The sequence below is a fragment of the Pipistrellus kuhlii genome, unplaced genomic scaffold (genome assembly GCF_014108245.1).
Source record: "Pipistrellus kuhlii isolate mPipKuh1 unplaced genomic scaffold, mPipKuh1.p scaffold_m20_p_24, whole genome shotgun sequence".
Lineage (NCBI taxonomy): Eukaryota > Metazoa > Chordata > Mammalia > Chiroptera > Vespertilionidae > Pipistrellus > Pipistrellus kuhlii.
In genome coordinates, this window is record NW_023425523.1 from 9,892,699 (window position 1) to 9,910,315 (window position 17,617).

Below are 17,617 nucleotides of genomic sequence, written 5' to 3' on the forward strand. Positions count from 1 at the left end.
GAACGGAAGTCGGTGTTTCGCAGCCCCGAGCCTCTGCAGCTGATCACTCCGGCTTCCAGGGACTTTGATCGCCTCGGCCTTCCAGCTCCGGGAAGAGTGGTCCGGAATGCCGATCGGCGGCTTTCTATGAGGAGTGTAACCCGCCCCGCCTGCCGCCCGGATGGGATCGCGGGAGTGAGGTGAATGGGGGGTGCAGAGGCCGGGAGGGGAGGCGGGCGGAGCGGGCCGGGGGCGCGGTAGGGGCGCGCTGGACTCACCCCGGCGGGGTGTGCGGGCAGAGGGTCAGTTCTGTGGGTTCTCTGGGAGAAGGATCCTTCCCCGCTGCTGGGTTTCTCTTTCCCGATGCGCCGTCGGGGACGGCTTACCCAGGAGGAGAGAGGAGGTATGCAGACCCGGGCACGGGGATCGTGATGCTGTGGTCACGGGGGAGGCGCGTGCCCTGCGTGCGGGAGCCCTGCTGGTGATAGTCCCAGAATGGGATCTATAGGTTGCCCTGGTGGACTGGCCGAATGGTCAGAATCCCCGTTCCGTGCCGAATGGTCTGGATCCCCGCAGTCCCCGGAGTGACATTGGTCCGGCTTCGTGTTTCCGCTCCCTGGCCGCTGGAGGGGGAAGTGACCTGAGCTGACGCCCCCTCGCTGGGCCACTGAGGCTTAGGTGCGCTTGCAGTTCTATTCGCCTGTATAGTTGGGTTTCCTAGAAATGTTCAGAAATGAATCCTGATGTCTATAGCTGAGGACAATGAAAGCTAACCTGTGCTTCAGTAGAAAACTTCGTAGGCTACCTGCCATCTAGATCACACCCCTTGCATTATCTGATTCTAAGAAAGCTGTTTTACAACTGTGTAAACTGTAGATAACTAATCTCAAATTTAATAAAAGTTGTTGTTAGAGCTGCTGTGACTGAGCACTAAGGTTGTGCCTCTTATAAAGTTCCCTATACATACACCATACAAGAGTATAACCCTAACTTATTTAAATTTAAAATTGCTCAAAGTATTAATACTTACAATTGAAAATAGTAAAGTTCTTTTAATGTTGTACTACTAACTCACCATACCAGCATGTGCTTTGGATGTTTTTGAATGATGGTGTTGAATTTGATCTGTGCCATGGACACGTTTTAGAAATATTTTTGTATTGCTCTATTTATTGTTGACATATTGACTGCTTGTTTGTTTTCCATGTAAGTAAGTTTTTTTTGGGGGAAAAAGTCATTCTTTCCATTTGCATAGAAGGACTTAAATACAATGGATTTGATGTTGGGATGCAGGTATCGTGCACAAATATCTAGTGTACCCTGACTAAATATTGCAATACAAAGACTTAAAGAATGGTAAGCCTGTAATTTATGCAAAGACAGTGAAAATGAACTGGTCAAAATGGGAGGCTAAGCGCAGCTGGTGTGGCTCAGTTGGTTGTGCATGGCCCCCATGTGTTTGGTGCACATGCCATGCAGGGATGGTTCCATGCAGGGTTGGGGGCTCCATCCCAGTAGAGGGCGTGCAGGAGGCAGCTGATTGATGTTCCCTCTTATCGGTGTTTCTATCTCTCCCTCTCCCTCACTCTGAAATCAAGAAAAACATTTTTTTAAAGGGAGATCAAAGGCAAGGACCAGCTCTCTTTGTAATTTCATCTAGGCCTATCTAATCAGTGGAAGCATTTTGAAGAATAAGTACACAGATATAAGTGGAAAATGATACTGTTTTCTTCTTATCCAGACCACAATTAGGTTGTTTTGAGACAGTGATCAAGGTGTTCTGCTTAATTCTCTTGTCTTTTTTAAAAAATTGATGTTTTTAATAGAGAGGAAGTAGGAGAAAGAAAGACATCAATTTTGTTGTTCCATTTACTTATGCATTCATTGGTTGATTGTTGTATGTGCACTGACCGGGGATTGAACCTATCCTCTCTCCTTACCTGAGCCTTCTGTTTGCATTCTTTTTTATTTTATTTTATTGATTTTTTACAGAGAGGAAGGGAGAGAGATAGAGAGCTAGAAACATCGATGAAAGAGAAACATCAACCAGCTGCCTCCTGCACACCCCCACCGGAGATATGTCCGCAACCAATGTACATGCCTTTGGCCGGAATCGAACCTGGAACCTTTCAATCCGCAGACCGACACTCTATCCACTGAGCCAAACCGGTTTTGGCATCACTAGGATTCTTAATCTGAGTCTGGGAACTCTGTGACATTTATTTGGAAATCTGTGCTTGTATGAGCTTATGTGCTCACGTCTCGGGTGATGAAAGGATCTTTATCACTCATGTGATTTTCAAAAATGTTAAAAATTGCCGAAACCGGTTTGGCTCAGTGGATAGAGGTCCCAGGTTCGATTCTGGCCAAAGGCATGTACATTGGTTGCGGGCACATCCCCGGTAGGGGGGTGCAGGAGGCAGCTGGGCGATGTTTCTCTCTCATCAATGTTTCTAGCTCTCTATCTCCCTTCCTTTCTGTAAAAAAATCAATAAAATATATTTTAAAGATGTTAAAAATTATTGTTCTTAAGGATAAGGAATCAGATTTTCCTGCCTAGCTTGGCTTTGGGGCTCCATTTGCATCATTGGGGAGGAGGAGATTTAAATTTCTTTTTAGTTAGAAAGTCAATTTCTGTTTAGAGATGGAGCTGAAAAAAGAATTTACTCTTTGTTAAAATGCCATGGCACTGCCCTTAAATGCCATTAAACTCTGCCCTACAGTAAGCACTCTGACTGTTACTTACTGCTCATTTAACATTCAGTATCTTGTGGGTCACAATGACTTAAGATCTGGGAAGGTGGGCTAACAAGATGAGATTGGAAATAAAGGAGAAACCCAAGTCTGTACTGTCAAAGAAGATAGTAGTGTCAGGAAGGAAAGAATCAATAGTAAATGCAGCTAAAAGTTGATTAGCTCTTGGAATCCACATTTGGGGAGTTATTGTTGACTTTGAAAGGGCAGTTTCAGCATTGTTGGAGAGATGGAAGCAAAACTGCAGTACGTGGCATAAATGGAAGAATAGGAAGTAGAGCTGCAAAACAGATTCCTTTTAAAAAGTTAAGCAGTGAAAAGAGTTTCCATTTCCGAAGGAGCAATGAGTTAGGGACCTTTTTTGGGAATAGGCAGACTGAAGGCAAGGAGATCAAGATGTTGTGAAAGAGAATTGAGGATACTGCATTCTCTTAAAGAACGAGTCTAGTGGAAAGGGAATGTAGTCTCCATTTGTCCTCTCTTCAGCTTGTGCAGTTCAAGTCTGAATACTTGTGAACAGATTGATAGAACTTGTGGTGCCTCCAGTTTCAAAGGCCAATTCTCTGGACTAAGTATAAACTTGTAGATAAAATTAGTTTGTTTCAAAATGATTTCAAGGAGTGTTTAGTAGCAAATAAAAATAATCTTCTCAAGCAATTTTATCCTGGTATTGAGAGGAGACAGTTAAGCATGAGCAGAGCAGAATGTAGGCCTTTACACTTCATGCTTTCTCCATCTCCTTCTCTACTTAGTTTAAACCTTTGTTATCTCCTACTGTTTGATGGACGCAAACTCCCTGCTTCTCAATCTGTATTTCCGCCACATTATCCTTAACTGAACTCTTTAAATTGTACATATTATTTATCTTTGTGTCTCTTGCAGCACCTAGCACTCACTCTCCCTGTCCCCTCAACCGGCCCCTCATTAGCAGACACTTGGTGAATATTGAATGACTATTCCTATATTTCTGGAAAGAATTGGTGGTCCCTGTGATTATTTTAGTGGCTGTAATTCTCTGAAAAGAATTTGTGCTTAAATAATTCCTCTTCCTATTTTAGAAAAGCTGGGGGGGGGGGGGAATTAGAGGGGGAAAAAACTTAGCAATCCTTCATTGTACATTGATTTTTAATAGACTGTTTAAGTAACTGTAATTGTATTCAGTAGGGTTTTGTTATTTGTTCTAATAGAAGTAAAGTAGTGTCTGTGCTTCTCTATTAAAACATTGGTTTCTTGCAGAAACCGGTTTGGCTCAGTGGTAGAGCGTCAGTCTGCGGACTGAAAGGTCCCAGGTTCGATTCCGGTCAAGGGCATGTACATTGGTTGCAGGCACATCCCCAGTAGGGGGTGTGCAAGAGGCAGCTGGTTGATGTTTCTCTCTCATCGACGTTTCTAGCTCTCTATCTCTCTCCCTTCCTCTCTGTAAAAAATCAATAAAATATATATTTTTAAAACATTGGTTTCTTTTTCTCTTAGGCTGACGTCTCCAGTGGATATTGAGTAGCTGAGGATTCTGGGAAAAGACCAGCTGAAGCTCCCATTCCATGGATCCTTTGGGGGCACCTTCCCAGTTTGTGGATGTGGATACGCTGCCAAGCTGGGGTGACTCTTATGAAGATGAATTAAATGCTTCTGATACTGCAGCCGAAACAGACACCATTAGATCACCTTTTCCCTTTAACAAGACCGTCAATGGAAAAGTGATTCTTTGGTAATTCTTCGGTTAAATCGTATCACGATATGACAATACATTATCGAAACTTCATCTTAATTTCTTTTTTACTCAGAGTTTCTTCTAAACTTTTTTTTGTAAGCCCCAGCATTGTTGAAATGTTGCTTTGCATAGACATATGTGCTCTATTAAGGTATAACTGACATACGATAAACTGCACACATTTAAAGTGTACAGTTCGGTAAGTTTTGGCATATGTATACCCCCATGAACCCATCACCACAATCAAGATAGTGAATATATGTATCACCCCCATCAAATATTTTTTGTTTCCCTTTGAAATCCCTTTCTCCTGTCCTTCTCTGCCTCCACATCCCCAAGCAACCGTTGACCATTCTGTCACTGTAGATTGGTTTGCATTTTCTAGAGTTTTACTACTTTTTAGTCTGGCCTCTTTCATTCAGCATAATTATTTGAAAGTTCATCTATCTTATTGAATGTATTAGTAGTCATATAATATTTTTTTATAAAAAGCTTTATCCAGATACAATTCGCCAATTTAGATGATATGAGCCAGTGGTTTTTAGTATATCACAAAGTTGTCTAGTCATCACCACTGTCAATTTTAGAACATTTTCATTGACCCAAGGTTCTATACTCGTCAGCAATAACTACCCATTTCTCTTTTCTCTGCCCTCATCCTCCAAATACACACATACACAATCTCTCAATTCTAGGTAACCACTAACCTGCTTTCTCTCTCTATAGCTTTACCTATTCTGGACATTTAATATACATTGAATCAATTGTGGCTTAGTGTGATGTTTTTTAAGCTTCATCCATGTTGTAGTGTGAATCAGTACTTCATTATTTTTTATGGCCAAATAATACCTCATTGTATGGATACACCACATTTAGTTTATCAATTTATTAGTGGATGGGCAGTTCAATTGTTTTCACATTTGGGGTATTATAAATAACACTGCTGTGTCTAAATTCTTTAAACCAACCACTTCTGCATTATGAGCATTTTGTTACAATGAAACAAATGTGAAGGAAGCAAAGGAGTAACATGGTTTTATTTGTTTTAGACTTGTAGGGATTGCTATAAATATCTATCTAATGAAGTGTAAAGATCTTAATTTACTTTCTCGTGTTGATATTTTTATGATGTAAAAATATTTCTCTCTTTTCCTCATCCCGCCAGATTAGTCTTTCAGAGAGTAGTATGTTTTGCAAGAATTAGAAACTAGCTTTCTCATCTCCCTCCTCAGCCCCACACTTGCTCTTTATGTTTGCTCAGGAAAGGAGATGTGGCATTGCTGAACTGTACAGCCATTGTGAATACCAGCAATGAAAACCTCACAGATAAGAATCCTGTGTCCGAGAGTATCTTCATGCTGGCGGGGCCTGATCTGAAGGAGGAGCTCCAGAAACTGAAAGGTGAGTGGATTTTCTTAAGGACTTACTGCGTAGGAAGAGTCTTCGGCAGGAGCATGGTGGACTCGAATTGAATGAAAGCAATCTGTCTGGTATCCAGCACTGCCTTTCAGTTCCACCCCCTTTCTTCACCCCGGTTGCCCCATTTCCGCACACAGTTGGGTTTCTCTGGGTTGCTAAACCAGTTACTTCTAGGTCATTGACTGTCTCCCTTCCAAAATGTTGATGCTCATTTGCTTCATGTTCTCTCCCATTCTTTTCATCTCTGTTTTCATACCTATCATATTGCTCACTGTCATTTTGGGAACAGGGAAATGTATTTAATCCATATTTCTAGCTGAAATTTCTCAATGTCCTTCGATTGTCTCTGTGTCATGCATTGTTTAGTTGTTTTCTTTCTAACCCCACCATGACATTTGTGCTCCTTTGCTCCCAGGGTGCCGGACGGGTGAAGCCAAATTGACAAAAGGATTTCACCTAGCGGCCCGGTTCATCATTCACACTGTGGGACCCAAGTACAAGAGCCGCTACCGCACAGCAGCCGAGAGCTCCCTGTACAGCTGCTACCGGAACGTGCTGCAGCTGGCCAAGTACGGCCTTCTCGCTCCCTGGCCAGAGCAGGCCACACTTTGCTAAAGGCCCTGGTTTTACAAGGAAGCCTAGCTCTGGAAGTCAGAATTTGAGGGATTTACAATAGATAATCTCAGAGGACCCTGAAGATAGAGCCCATTGTATTATCAAACTTAGCAGTAAAAGGAATGGCTTTGGTGACTTGAGAATGTAACTTGTTCTCATTTTACCCAATCTTTATGTGGAATATGTTTCCCCCAAATGGTGCAATTAAGTTATAAGTTAATATAATTCTTAAATACTGCAATTGTGTTAACTGATATGGTAGATTTGTTGAAGGGACAGGGAAGGAGAAGTTAAGCTGTGTTTCAAAATTAGTTAAGGATTGTGAACGTTTGTAGTGTAATTTTTGTGTTTTCTGTTGGGTTGCAGAGAGCAGTCAATGTCTTCTGTTGGATTCTGTGTCATCAATTCTGCAAAACGAGGTTATCCTTTGGAGGACGCCACACACATAGCCCTTCGTAAGTTATATTGGAGATGCTGTGCATACATTGGCTTAGCACTTCATACATGGGATTGGGGTTGCTGGACATAAATTGAGTCTTAAAAATTTTATATCACTAGCGAAATAGTTCTAGCCAAAGAAGAGTCGTTAACTGACCATGGCACCCGGAGAGACGCTTGTATTGATGAAGTGTAAAGATCTTAATTTACTTTCTCGTATTGATATTTTTATGATGTAAAAATATTTCTCTCTTTTCCTCATCCTGCGCGGCTAGAGAGCAGGTCCAATTCCTGAGTAGAGGAGCTGCTGATTGAGAAATAAAAGAAAGAAAGAAAAAAGACCCAAAATGGAAGGAAAAAGCTGGGAACTGGGCAGGACTGCTGCCCTCTTATGCTGGAGAGACAGTGACCCAGAGCCCATACAGCATGTTTGTTTTATACCCCCAAATACCAGGAAGTTTCACCAGAAGTCAAGACAAAGGAGATTATTTGCATTCTTTAGTAGGCCCGAGCATTCCTGGTGCTTGACTGGGTTTATATATCAAAACACACCTGGGCTGAAATGAAGGTCAAGCTGACAACACTCTTGCCTTTTTGGCAAAGTGTGTTCCCAGGGCATGGCTTTGCCAAGGCCACTGGGTTCAGCTGACAATAATTAAAGAATGCCCATGTGCCTTCGCAGGCGCTCTCTACATTTTTTTCCATTTGAATGGAAGATATGCCCATTAAAATGAGACCAAGCTAAGAAGTATGGCCAATATGTTGGGTATTCGAATCCTAATTCAGAATAATCTTAATGGGCTGCAGCAGTAAAGCCAAAACGGATTTTATAATAGCAGATTCACATAGCACTTCGGAGTTTAAACCACAGCATCTTATGTGCCATTTGAATACATACAACCCTGATGTTCGGTTTAAAAAAAGACTGAGCTCAATCATTAGAAGCCAGAACGTCATGTATGTAATATTCTGGTAAAAATAGGGCGTTCGGCTCGAGAGGGCCCGTGATCTTACTGTGTTATATGCAGATTCATTCCACATCTAGAGTTTGTATGTAGTTCTGCATCTCACATGTCATGAGACACAGACAAGCTGGAGGGCAGATGGTTTGAAACTATATTTTAGCTCCTCATATTTATTTTTTGTTTAAATATGAGGAGCTAAAAGTCTTATATCCACCAAAAAATTACAAATATATTAGCAAGTACAGAATTAGCAAATACAAATAAGGAATTGGCCTCAGTCTTAAGTAGTCTTATTTAATAATTAGCTATTTTAAAAACTAAGCTTCTTACTGCTCAAGAATTTCATAGTAAATTTATATATTTGTAGATAGAGTATTATTTATATATATTATATATTGGACTGAACTTCTTGAGGAGCAGAGATCTTATCTTTTCATTGGGCAGAGACCTGAATGAAATGATAAGTGATCCATTACAAAAATAAAACTTTGAAGAGTTTGATTTTTCTTTATATGTAAATAACTTCTTCTTCTTTTTTTTTTTTTTAATAATCTTTTGTTTTTTCCTCAGGCACTGTAAGGAGATTTCTAGAGATTCATGGAGAGACCATTGAAAAAGTAGTATTTGCTGTCTCTGAACTTGAAGAGGTATTTTGCTAATTATGTTGCATTGTTCAAATCTTACAGACCAATATATCTTATGAATAGAGATGCACAAATCTTTAACAAATTACTAGCAAACTGAATCCAGCAACATATAAAAGGGTTACCAAATGGGATTTATCTCAGGACTGTAAGGTTGGTTCAATATACAAAAATCAATCAATGTAATGAACCATAGTAATAGAATAATAATAGAATCAAAGATGAAACCACATGATCATCTCAGTAGATACAGAAATTGGACAAAAATCTGACAGCCTTTCATGATAAAAGCACTAAGAAACTGGGAATAGAAGGTAACTTTCTTAACCTGGTAAAGGGCATCAGTGAAAGACCTGTTGGCAATTAGATGTGACATTGTAGGTTTATCAGTTATAAAAATATACCACTCTGGTGGCTGTACATGTGTTGGGACATGGGGGCATATGAGAAATCTTTGTACCTTCTCAGTTTTGTTTGGAAGCTTAAATTGCTTTTTAAAAAGGTCTTTTTTTTTATTTTTTTTTTTTTTTAATGAGCAGGAGTGTTAAATAGGCATTACTTTAGAAAAGTAATGACCAATAAGCACAGGAAAAGATGCTCCACATTTGTCATTAGGAAAATGCAAATAGAAAACACTTTTCATTCACTGGTATGGCTGTCTTTACATAGATAATAACAAGTGTTGGTGAGGATGTAGAGCAATCCAAACTTCCATACATACCTATCTAGTGAGAATGTAAAATTGCGCAGCTCATTTCCACAAAAAGTTTAACAGAAATTTCAGTCTTAGGTAAAGACAAAAGAAAATTGAAAACATTTGTCCACACAAACACTGTACATGAAATATTTATGTCAGCATTATTCATAACAGTCCAAAAGTGGGAACAACCAAATGTAATCAACTGATGAGTTGACAAATGTGTATGAACATACAATGGAATATTAAGCTATAAGAAGGAATGAAGTACTGATACAGGCTACCATGGGGGTGTACCTTGAGATTGTTACACTAAGTGAAAGAAGCCAGACACAAAAGCCCACAGACTGTATTCCATTTTTATGAAATGTCCAGAATAGGCAAATCCAGACAGACAGACAGAGAGTGAATTAGTGGTTGCCAGTGTTAGGGAGGAAGGAGAATGACATAGCTATTGAGTTTAGGTTTTCTTTTGAGGATGATGAAAATGTTCTGGAATTAGATAATAGTGATGGTTCTACAACTTTGTGAATATACTAAAACCCATGGAAGTATAATATTTTAAAAGGGTGAATTTTATAGTATGTGAATTCTTTCTCAGTTTTTTTTTAAAAAGGCTATAAAAATGGTGTCGCTTATGTGTCTACTTTATACATGAAAGATGATGCAATATTACAGGTGAACAAAAAGAAAACTGATATGATTTCTTGAATGATTTCATTGTTCAATTCTGTCATTCTTAGTTTTTTTTAATACTTAGTTTTTTAGTATAGTTGGGAATAATTAATGGTAAATGATAAAATAATTTCTAGGATGATGAAAAAGATACAGGAAAAATAAGAGCAATAAATGCCTATAATGAATCAATGATTTATAAATGAGTCAAATGAACCATCTCATATGGAAATTATAAAATAGAATGAGTTTCATTCTAATTTTTTTAAAAAAAATTTCCTTTGGGAAACTTCTAAAAAAGAATAAAAGTCTTGAAATAGCAATTCTCCATAATGAGTATTAAGAAAAATACTCAAAATTAAACCGGGTCAGTGGACCGTGATGGCTCACTGAGGATTGGGAAGGAGCATCTGAGATGAATCTTGAAAGACATGTCATTAGTAAGGTGAAGGGTGGGGAGGGAATAGGGGTGTCAGGACCTGCGCTTCCAGGCTCGGTCATGAGGAATTGCCAGAATGGGAGTCATGTTTAACTAGCTAATGATGTCCTGATCTTTAATACAAAACTGAAGGAGGTCCAGACAGCATCCATCAGGAGGCTCTCTTCACAGTGTCTGAGCACTGAGCACTAAGCACTGAGGGGCCTGCTTCATCACTTCGTGATTTATCACAGAACATCTTGCTTTTCCGACACAGGCTACTTACCAAAAGCTGCTCCCTCTGTACTTCCCAAGGTCATTGAAGGAGGAGAGTCGGTCATTGCCGTACCTGCCTGCAGATATTGGAAATGCAGAAGGGGAGCCTGTGGTACCTGAACGGCAGATTCGAATAAGTGAGAAACCTGGTGCCCCCGAAGGTGAGTTCTGCCTTTCCAATCTCCCTCTCAAGGAAGTGAAGGGGTTGATCACAGAAGTGGGGGGTAGTATGTGTCTGTTAGTGTGATACTGAGATCAAGATCAACTTAGAGGTTTTTTAAGAGTCTTATTTAAAAAAAAAAATATATATATATATATTTTATGACTTTTTACAGAGAGGGAAGGAGAGGGATAGAGAATTAGAAACATCGATGAGAGAGAAACATCAATCAGCTGCCTCCTGCACATCTCTTACTGGTGATGTGCCCACAACCAAGGTACATGCCCTTGACCAGAATCGGACCTTTCAGTCCGCAGGCTGACGCTCTATCCACTGAGCCAAACAGGCAAGAGTCTTATTCTTGTTTAGATTTACTCTTTAAATAAAATAAACATTTTAAATACGCCCACGTGCATATGTCAGGTCTGTGTTAGGCAATAGAAATTCAGAGGTGAGTATAACAACATTCTTACCCTCATGAATTGATACAGGACACTGTTGAGACAGTAGTCATGTACATTATCATCTAAAACGTTCAACAGCTTCAACAAGGTCTTCTAAAACCATACTTCCTTAGTAACCTGACCAAAGGACTGAAGTTTATGTGCCGGGCAATCAGGTGTTCTGGATACATGACCCCAAACATTTGTTGCTTTTCTTTACTATTTCAAATCTTCAGATGCCTAAATCGGATTTCATTTTCATTCTCAAAACATACCGTGAATTCTAGTCTTCTGAGTTAGCTCATAGTCATCCCTGTTGGGCATTCACAGACTACTGGGCATTTACAGTCAAGTTTTGTCCTCAGCTCTGGTATTTTTGTTACAGATGACCAGGAAGAGGAGGAAGAAGGCTTGGGAGCCGACCTCTCTTTCATTGGCTCTCATGCTTTTGCCCGAATGGAAGGAGATATTGATAAGCAGAGAAGATTGATCCTTCAGGGACAGTTATCAGAGGCAGCCCTACAGAAGCAGCATCAGAGAAAGTAAGGCAAACCCCTCTGGCCTGAAAGACACATGGGATCTGAGAAAGAAGGAAGGGCTTTCCACCTGCTAACTGATCTGTGTGTAATACATTCCAGTTTATTCCTCATGACAGTCCCGTGAGGATAATATTGTCCCTGTTTCGTGGTACAGAAATCCAAAGTTAATTTATCAGCGGTCACAGTTAGCATGTATTGAAACGAGTGTTGAGATGCATGTCTGACTTCATAGTTCCTGCTCTTTCTACGATAATTGTGGTGCTGCTGGGTGAGGTTCTTTTGTAAAAATGGAAATGGGAGAACGGGAATGGCAGACCTACAAAGTTTTTACCCGGCTTGACTATGTTTATAATTAAAACATAATCTACAGTTTTATTACATGTAAAAGGCTTTATTTCTCCTCGATTTATCCTCAGGACTCTATAAAGGCATTTTATTCCAGTTTTGTTTTGTTTTTTAAAGCAATTCTGAATAAATCCTCTTTGAAACAAAGAAAAGTAGTTTTTGTACTTCTGGGTAAGCTTTTCCAAGGACTGATAGTTCTTGGAAAGCTAGCTGTTTTTTTTTTTGTTTGTTTGTTTTTTAAAGTTAAAGAAAAAAGTCATAAACTATACATGGTTAATATCATCCATTACCTTATGGATGACAGCTCATATGGTTGTGAACATTAAATAAGAAATGTCATGGGCTTAACACAGCACCTGATACTTAGCAGGCTCTTAAAACTGGTCACTGCTATTGTCTTCAATACTGAGCAAATCGTCCTTTGCTACTTGGCATCCCTTTGGGCTGGAATACTCTCATCCTTCAATCCCTGCCCATTCTCCAGGTGTCAGCCCAGAAGGGACGGATTCTGGAAACATACCTCGCTGGAGATAAGTTGGAATAGATGGAATAGAGTCTGGAGTAGATACTGCCTCCTTAAACTTTTTCAGACTCCAATTAACCAAAGCCTAACATAGCGTTTATCCACTATAGTTAATGATGCGTGGTGGTTGTCATTCTCCATCTGTAAAGTGGGAGTTGTACTAGGTCAGTGGCTGGCAAACTCATTAGTCAACAGAGCCAAATATCAACAGTACAATGATTGAAATTTCTTTGGAGAGCCACATTTTTTATTTTTTTTTTTAATTTTTATTTATTTATTTATTTTTTTAAAATATATTTTATTGATTTTGTACAGAGAGGAAGGGAGAGAGATAGAGAGTTAGAAACATCGATGAGAGAGAGTCATCGATCAGTTGCCTCTTGCACACCCCCTACTGGGGATATGCGCGCAACCAAATCCCTTACCCTTGACCGGAATCGAACCCGGGTCCCTTCAGTCCCCAAGCCGACGCTCTATCCATTGAGCTAAACCAGTCCCGGCGAAGAGAGAGAGCCACATTTTTTAAACTTAAACTTCTTCTAACGCCACTTCTTCAAAATAGACTCGCCCAGACCGTGGTATTTTGTGGAAGAGCCACACTCAAGGGGCCAAAGAGCCGCATGTGGCTGGCGAGCCGCAGTTTGCTGACCACGGGACTAGGTGATCTCTAGAGCCCCTTAGAGTTAGAATTTTGTGTCTCCTGAGTTCCTGGTCTTCCCTTTATTCAGGTTTAATTTATATAAACAAAAGCACAGTAGCCACTAGGGGTCACCAATAAACAGCCTTTTCCAATCAGATGATTTCTAGGCCATGTGTAAGAATCATCTGGCAAACAGTTTTCTTTGGATATCCTCTTAGCCAGTGCCAAACTGTGGTCCCTGGGATCTGGTATAGGGGGTATAGTACCACTACTGTGCTTAACCAATCATTAAAGAAGCCAGGACTTCCCAGGTAAAGGTACCTAGTTCCTTTGTGGTCCCACATAACATAACATGTACAACACACCCATTTTCCTTCTGCAAAGTAAACTGGAGGGCACTGACAGTGTCTTTTCACTATAGTATTCTCAGTCCCTATCATAGAGCGAATCTTTGTGGAATGAATAAACATCTATTTTGTAGAACTGCTATTGCTTTAGGCTTTCTCTTTGCTTTTATTAATATTTTTTGCAAAGGAGAGTAATAGTATTTAAAAACAGTGTTAGTTTGAGACTTGGTATCTGAGCTAATAATATGAATAGTTTTCATTTGATCATAAAGGATTTCTTAAATATATATGAACACCTTTTCTCAGTAACTCGTTTATGCTTATTTTATCAATAATACATAGTACAGATTCTGCATAGTATAAAGGCAACTCTTAACTCCTTCCTCATTATAATAAAACAGGGCAAGATAAAAACAGGTCCCAACTGTTGAATTTAATTTACAAGGGTTTATTATTAATGATTATATCTTTTATTTCTCTAGTTATAATCGCTGGTTATGTCAAGCAAGATCTGAGGACCTATCGGATATTGCTTCTTTAAAAGCCTTATACCAAACAGGTGAGCTTCAGGATATGGCAACTTATTCTGTTACTAATTAAGGACTCTACCTGGCATGCAGTTCCAGACTTCATTTTTCTCTGCTGTGGTTCATTGTCTATGAATAAAGTATTTTTGTACTAATGAAGATGGAACCTATGAAAATTTCAACTGGTAGTTGTATATCGGCCAACTTCATTTCTTCTTAATGTTCTGATTACATTTTTCCTGCTTTTAAAAGTACCATATACTAGCTACACAAAATTCAAACCTTATATATTATAAATATATGAGTGGCTCTGTGCACGGGAGTAGCTCTCTGAGCACTGTAGCTCACTGCCCCTCCCTCCTGCTGATCGTCCATTACCATCACAGCTTAACGACCTATTATATAGGATTAATTATATAGGATTATATAGGATTAATATATAGGATTAATATAATTGGATATTACCTCTTTATTATATAGGATAATGGAGACAGTGAAAGTTCTCAGTCTCCCATTCTTTCTCCATTGTATTTTTTTCAGACGATACTTGAGTTCCATTTCGTTTTCCCATTACTAATGTTTTTAAAAGTTATGTTTAAACAAAAAGCTATATATGAAAAGATCTCTGCCTGCCACCTTACCTTTGACTGTCCTTGATTTAAAACCCCCAAGAGGCCTTATCTTAAAATTAATAAGGGCAGTCATTGAAACCTCCCAAAGGTAAACTAAAAAATGTTCTCTAAGAAACCTGAAGATGGAATTTGAAAAACTCCTGTTCCTGGCTTTCAGTCTTTTACATATGAGTGGAGTATTTCTATAAGGTAGGTGCCCAGGACAGATCCCTCTGGAATAAAGTTTCTGGATATGTTTCCATTTCCTGTTTCTAGGTGTTGACAACTGCGGTCGCACGGTGATGGTGGTGGTTGGAAGAAACATTCCAGTCACACTAATAGATATGGACAAGGTAAGCCACGGAAAGGCTGTTGTACAAATAATGTTGATTTAAAAAGAAGAAGGGGGATTTGGAATCAGGGCTTAGAATGTGAGATGATTGTGTTTCCAGCAGAGCGGCAGCCCTGCTTTCTGCAAATCTGCATGTGTCATTGCAGTAAATTAGGGGTTTGGTTTTGCTCTGGGAGAAACAGAAATACTGGGGTGTCATAATGTGATCTCCAGAAACCCATCTGCTTTGTTTGGGTGTCATGAACCGGCACATTTTTTATTGGAATCTTTCTGTATTATCATTGTACTAATAAAGTCTGTCTGTCTTTTTTTTCTTCTTAAATTTATATTTTTATTGATTTTAGAGAAAGAGGATAGAGCGGAGGGGGGAAGAGAGAAACCTCAATTTGTGTAACACTCATTCTTTTCATTAATAGTATAATTGATGCCAATAAAAACATAGATCCTGCATTGATGTCCATGTACACTTCCCTGAGGGTCTACATATTCATGTATCATTTCATATAAAATACTGGGTTGTGTTGTAAGGTCAAACCAGGTAACAACTGGTAGCAACTGGATCCTAATCCGTGTTAAGCCAGTCATGGGAATGCCAAGGACCACCTGAGGAGGAACTGGGAAACAGCCTATTTCATAATAATCTTTCAGTTGTTACCTCTTAGCTTCCTCCTTGCCACAGTTTATAGCTCCACCACTGGGTCATACTGGCCCTGCCCATATTGTATGTCCGCTTTGTGTTTGTTTCTCTTACATTTTATCTTTCTTGTAATGGAATATTTCTCTAACCGATCTGGGTTACATTAAATTTGAGTCTTTCAGAGCTCTAGAAAAGCTGCCCAGCCCACGGCCATCTACTGGCTCAACCTGTTCTCATTTTCATCATTCAAGTCAACAGTAAAGGTGCTAAGAAAATTAGCCCTCAAAGTGAACCATGTGAGGCGTCACTTACAATATCCTTGTCAGTGATGATCAGTTATAAGAGAGCCATGTGCCTCTCTCTCGGTAGAGACTGCAAAGACTTTCATTGAGTTCAAGCAAAAACTTCAAGGATGATTGAAAGTCTAGAAATTTTACTGCTAATGATTTTGATGTCATTATCCTAGAGAGGGAAAATTGGTAGCTGACCTAAGAACTCTTTCGAGTAATAGGAAGAGTTATTAGAATAGAAGACTGGAAATTCTCCATCCCTTAGGACAAGAGAGAAAGGGATTGTATGGTAGCATTCATGAGGATGATTGAGCAGTGGCATGATTCACTCTCCGGGAGATCCTTCTAGAGAGAACTGATGCTCGTCAGAAATGTCCCTCTGCAATGCCTGGGCATAGACTAGCTTAATCTGGATTTTTCCTCTCTCTGTGCAAACGACTGCTGTGCAAAACGATCTTTACCTTTGCTCCTCGTTATCTTCTAGGCTCTTTTATACTTTATCCATGTAATGGACCACATCGCTGTGAAGGAATACGTATTAGTGTATTTTCACACCCTGACAAGCGAATACAATCACCTGGACTCTGACTTCCTGAAGAAACTCTACGATATCGTGGATGTCAAGTTAGTTATTTTTTGCTTATGAAGAGGGAAAGAGCCTCTTTCTTTCCTAATTGAGGCAAACATTACTGTGTATTCTTGAAAGTGTATTTCATGAGCAAAGATTTTTGTCATTCAGAGTTCAGATATTTTAATAGTTGGAGGTGCTTCTTAACTCCAATTTACCGCATTTAAGGAAATTTATATGTAAACTTGAGCCCGCTTTTCAAACACCTTGGAAAATGTTTGGGGTCATGATCAACCTTTGTATATGAAATAACAAAAATGCTACCTTCTATTTATAAAACATTGTTTTATATATATATATTTACAAACATCGTTTTATTTGATCTAGTGACCCGTGAGTTTGTTAATTCATAATCTAATCCCAGAGATTCTAGTGTCATATTAAAAAAAAAAAAAGCTTATCATAAATTTGTTAAGTATTAATTTACTTCATCTTTCCTCTAGCTAGATAAATATAGATATATTTCAAATCTATATTTGAAAGACTGGAAAACATGGACATTCTGAAAGATGAAGGACATTGCCCAAGGTCTAATAACATTAAATACAGAATTTGGACTTGAACCTTGGAGCCAGAAATTTTTTTTCATTAAACTATATTTTCCTTAAAGTGATAATAGACATTTTAGACAGAATATATGCATTCCCCACTACAGCAAGGATAAAAATGTTCTGCTTTAAATTTTTTTCTCACTAATAGATTTCCTAAATAAAAATGCAATCCACTTCCTGGTAGTTGTTTTATTACTGGCAGCGTCACAAAGTCTTTGTGGATTGCATTGAAAAATCTATATCGCAATTAGTGTACAAAGAAGGCAGATTACCATAAGTTTCCAACTGTCTCACCGCACCCCTTAAATCTCATTTTAATTTACAATATTAAAGTTTTCATTACCTCACAGACACCTCGTTAGCTTGCGCTGAATGTGTTTTATAAAGAAGTATCGCTCCGCAATACTAGTTAATTCTGCTTGTATCTCTAACC

General features: G+C 39.2%; 1 protein-coding gene across 3 annotated transcripts in view; it reads left to right on the top strand.

The window, feature by feature from the left end:
- The first annotated feature begins 15 nt into the window (after nt 1–15).
- The window catches only part of GDAP2 (ganglioside induced differentiation associated protein 2), a 28,051-nt gene continuing 10,449 nt past the window's right edge, over nt 16–17,617 (top strand). Inside the window, exons 1-11 of one of the 3 annotated variants that reach the window (XM_036452730.2) lie at nt 16–179; nt 4,208–4,441; nt 5,706–5,845; nt 6,279–6,432; nt 6,845–6,933; nt 8,452–8,528; nt 10,593–10,752; nt 11,580–11,736; nt 14,071–14,147; nt 15,003–15,079; nt 16,490–16,629. In XM_036452730.2, coding sequence (XP_036308623.1) covers nt 4,275–4,441; nt 5,706–5,845; nt 6,279–6,432; nt 6,845–6,933; nt 8,452–8,528; nt 10,593–10,752; nt 11,580–11,736; nt 14,071–14,147; nt 15,003–15,079; nt 16,490–16,629 — 1,238 coding nt within the window. In that variant the 5' untranslated portion in view covers nt 16–179; nt 4,208–4,274. Of the gene's footprint in view, nt 180–4,206; nt 4,442–5,705; nt 5,846–6,278; nt 6,433–6,844; nt 6,934–8,451; nt 8,529–10,592; nt 10,753–11,579; nt 11,737–14,070; nt 14,148–15,002; nt 15,080–16,489; nt 16,630–17,617 lie in introns of all 3 variants that reach the window. The other 2 variants (XM_045586989.1, XM_036452731.2) reach the window with 2 other exon arrangements.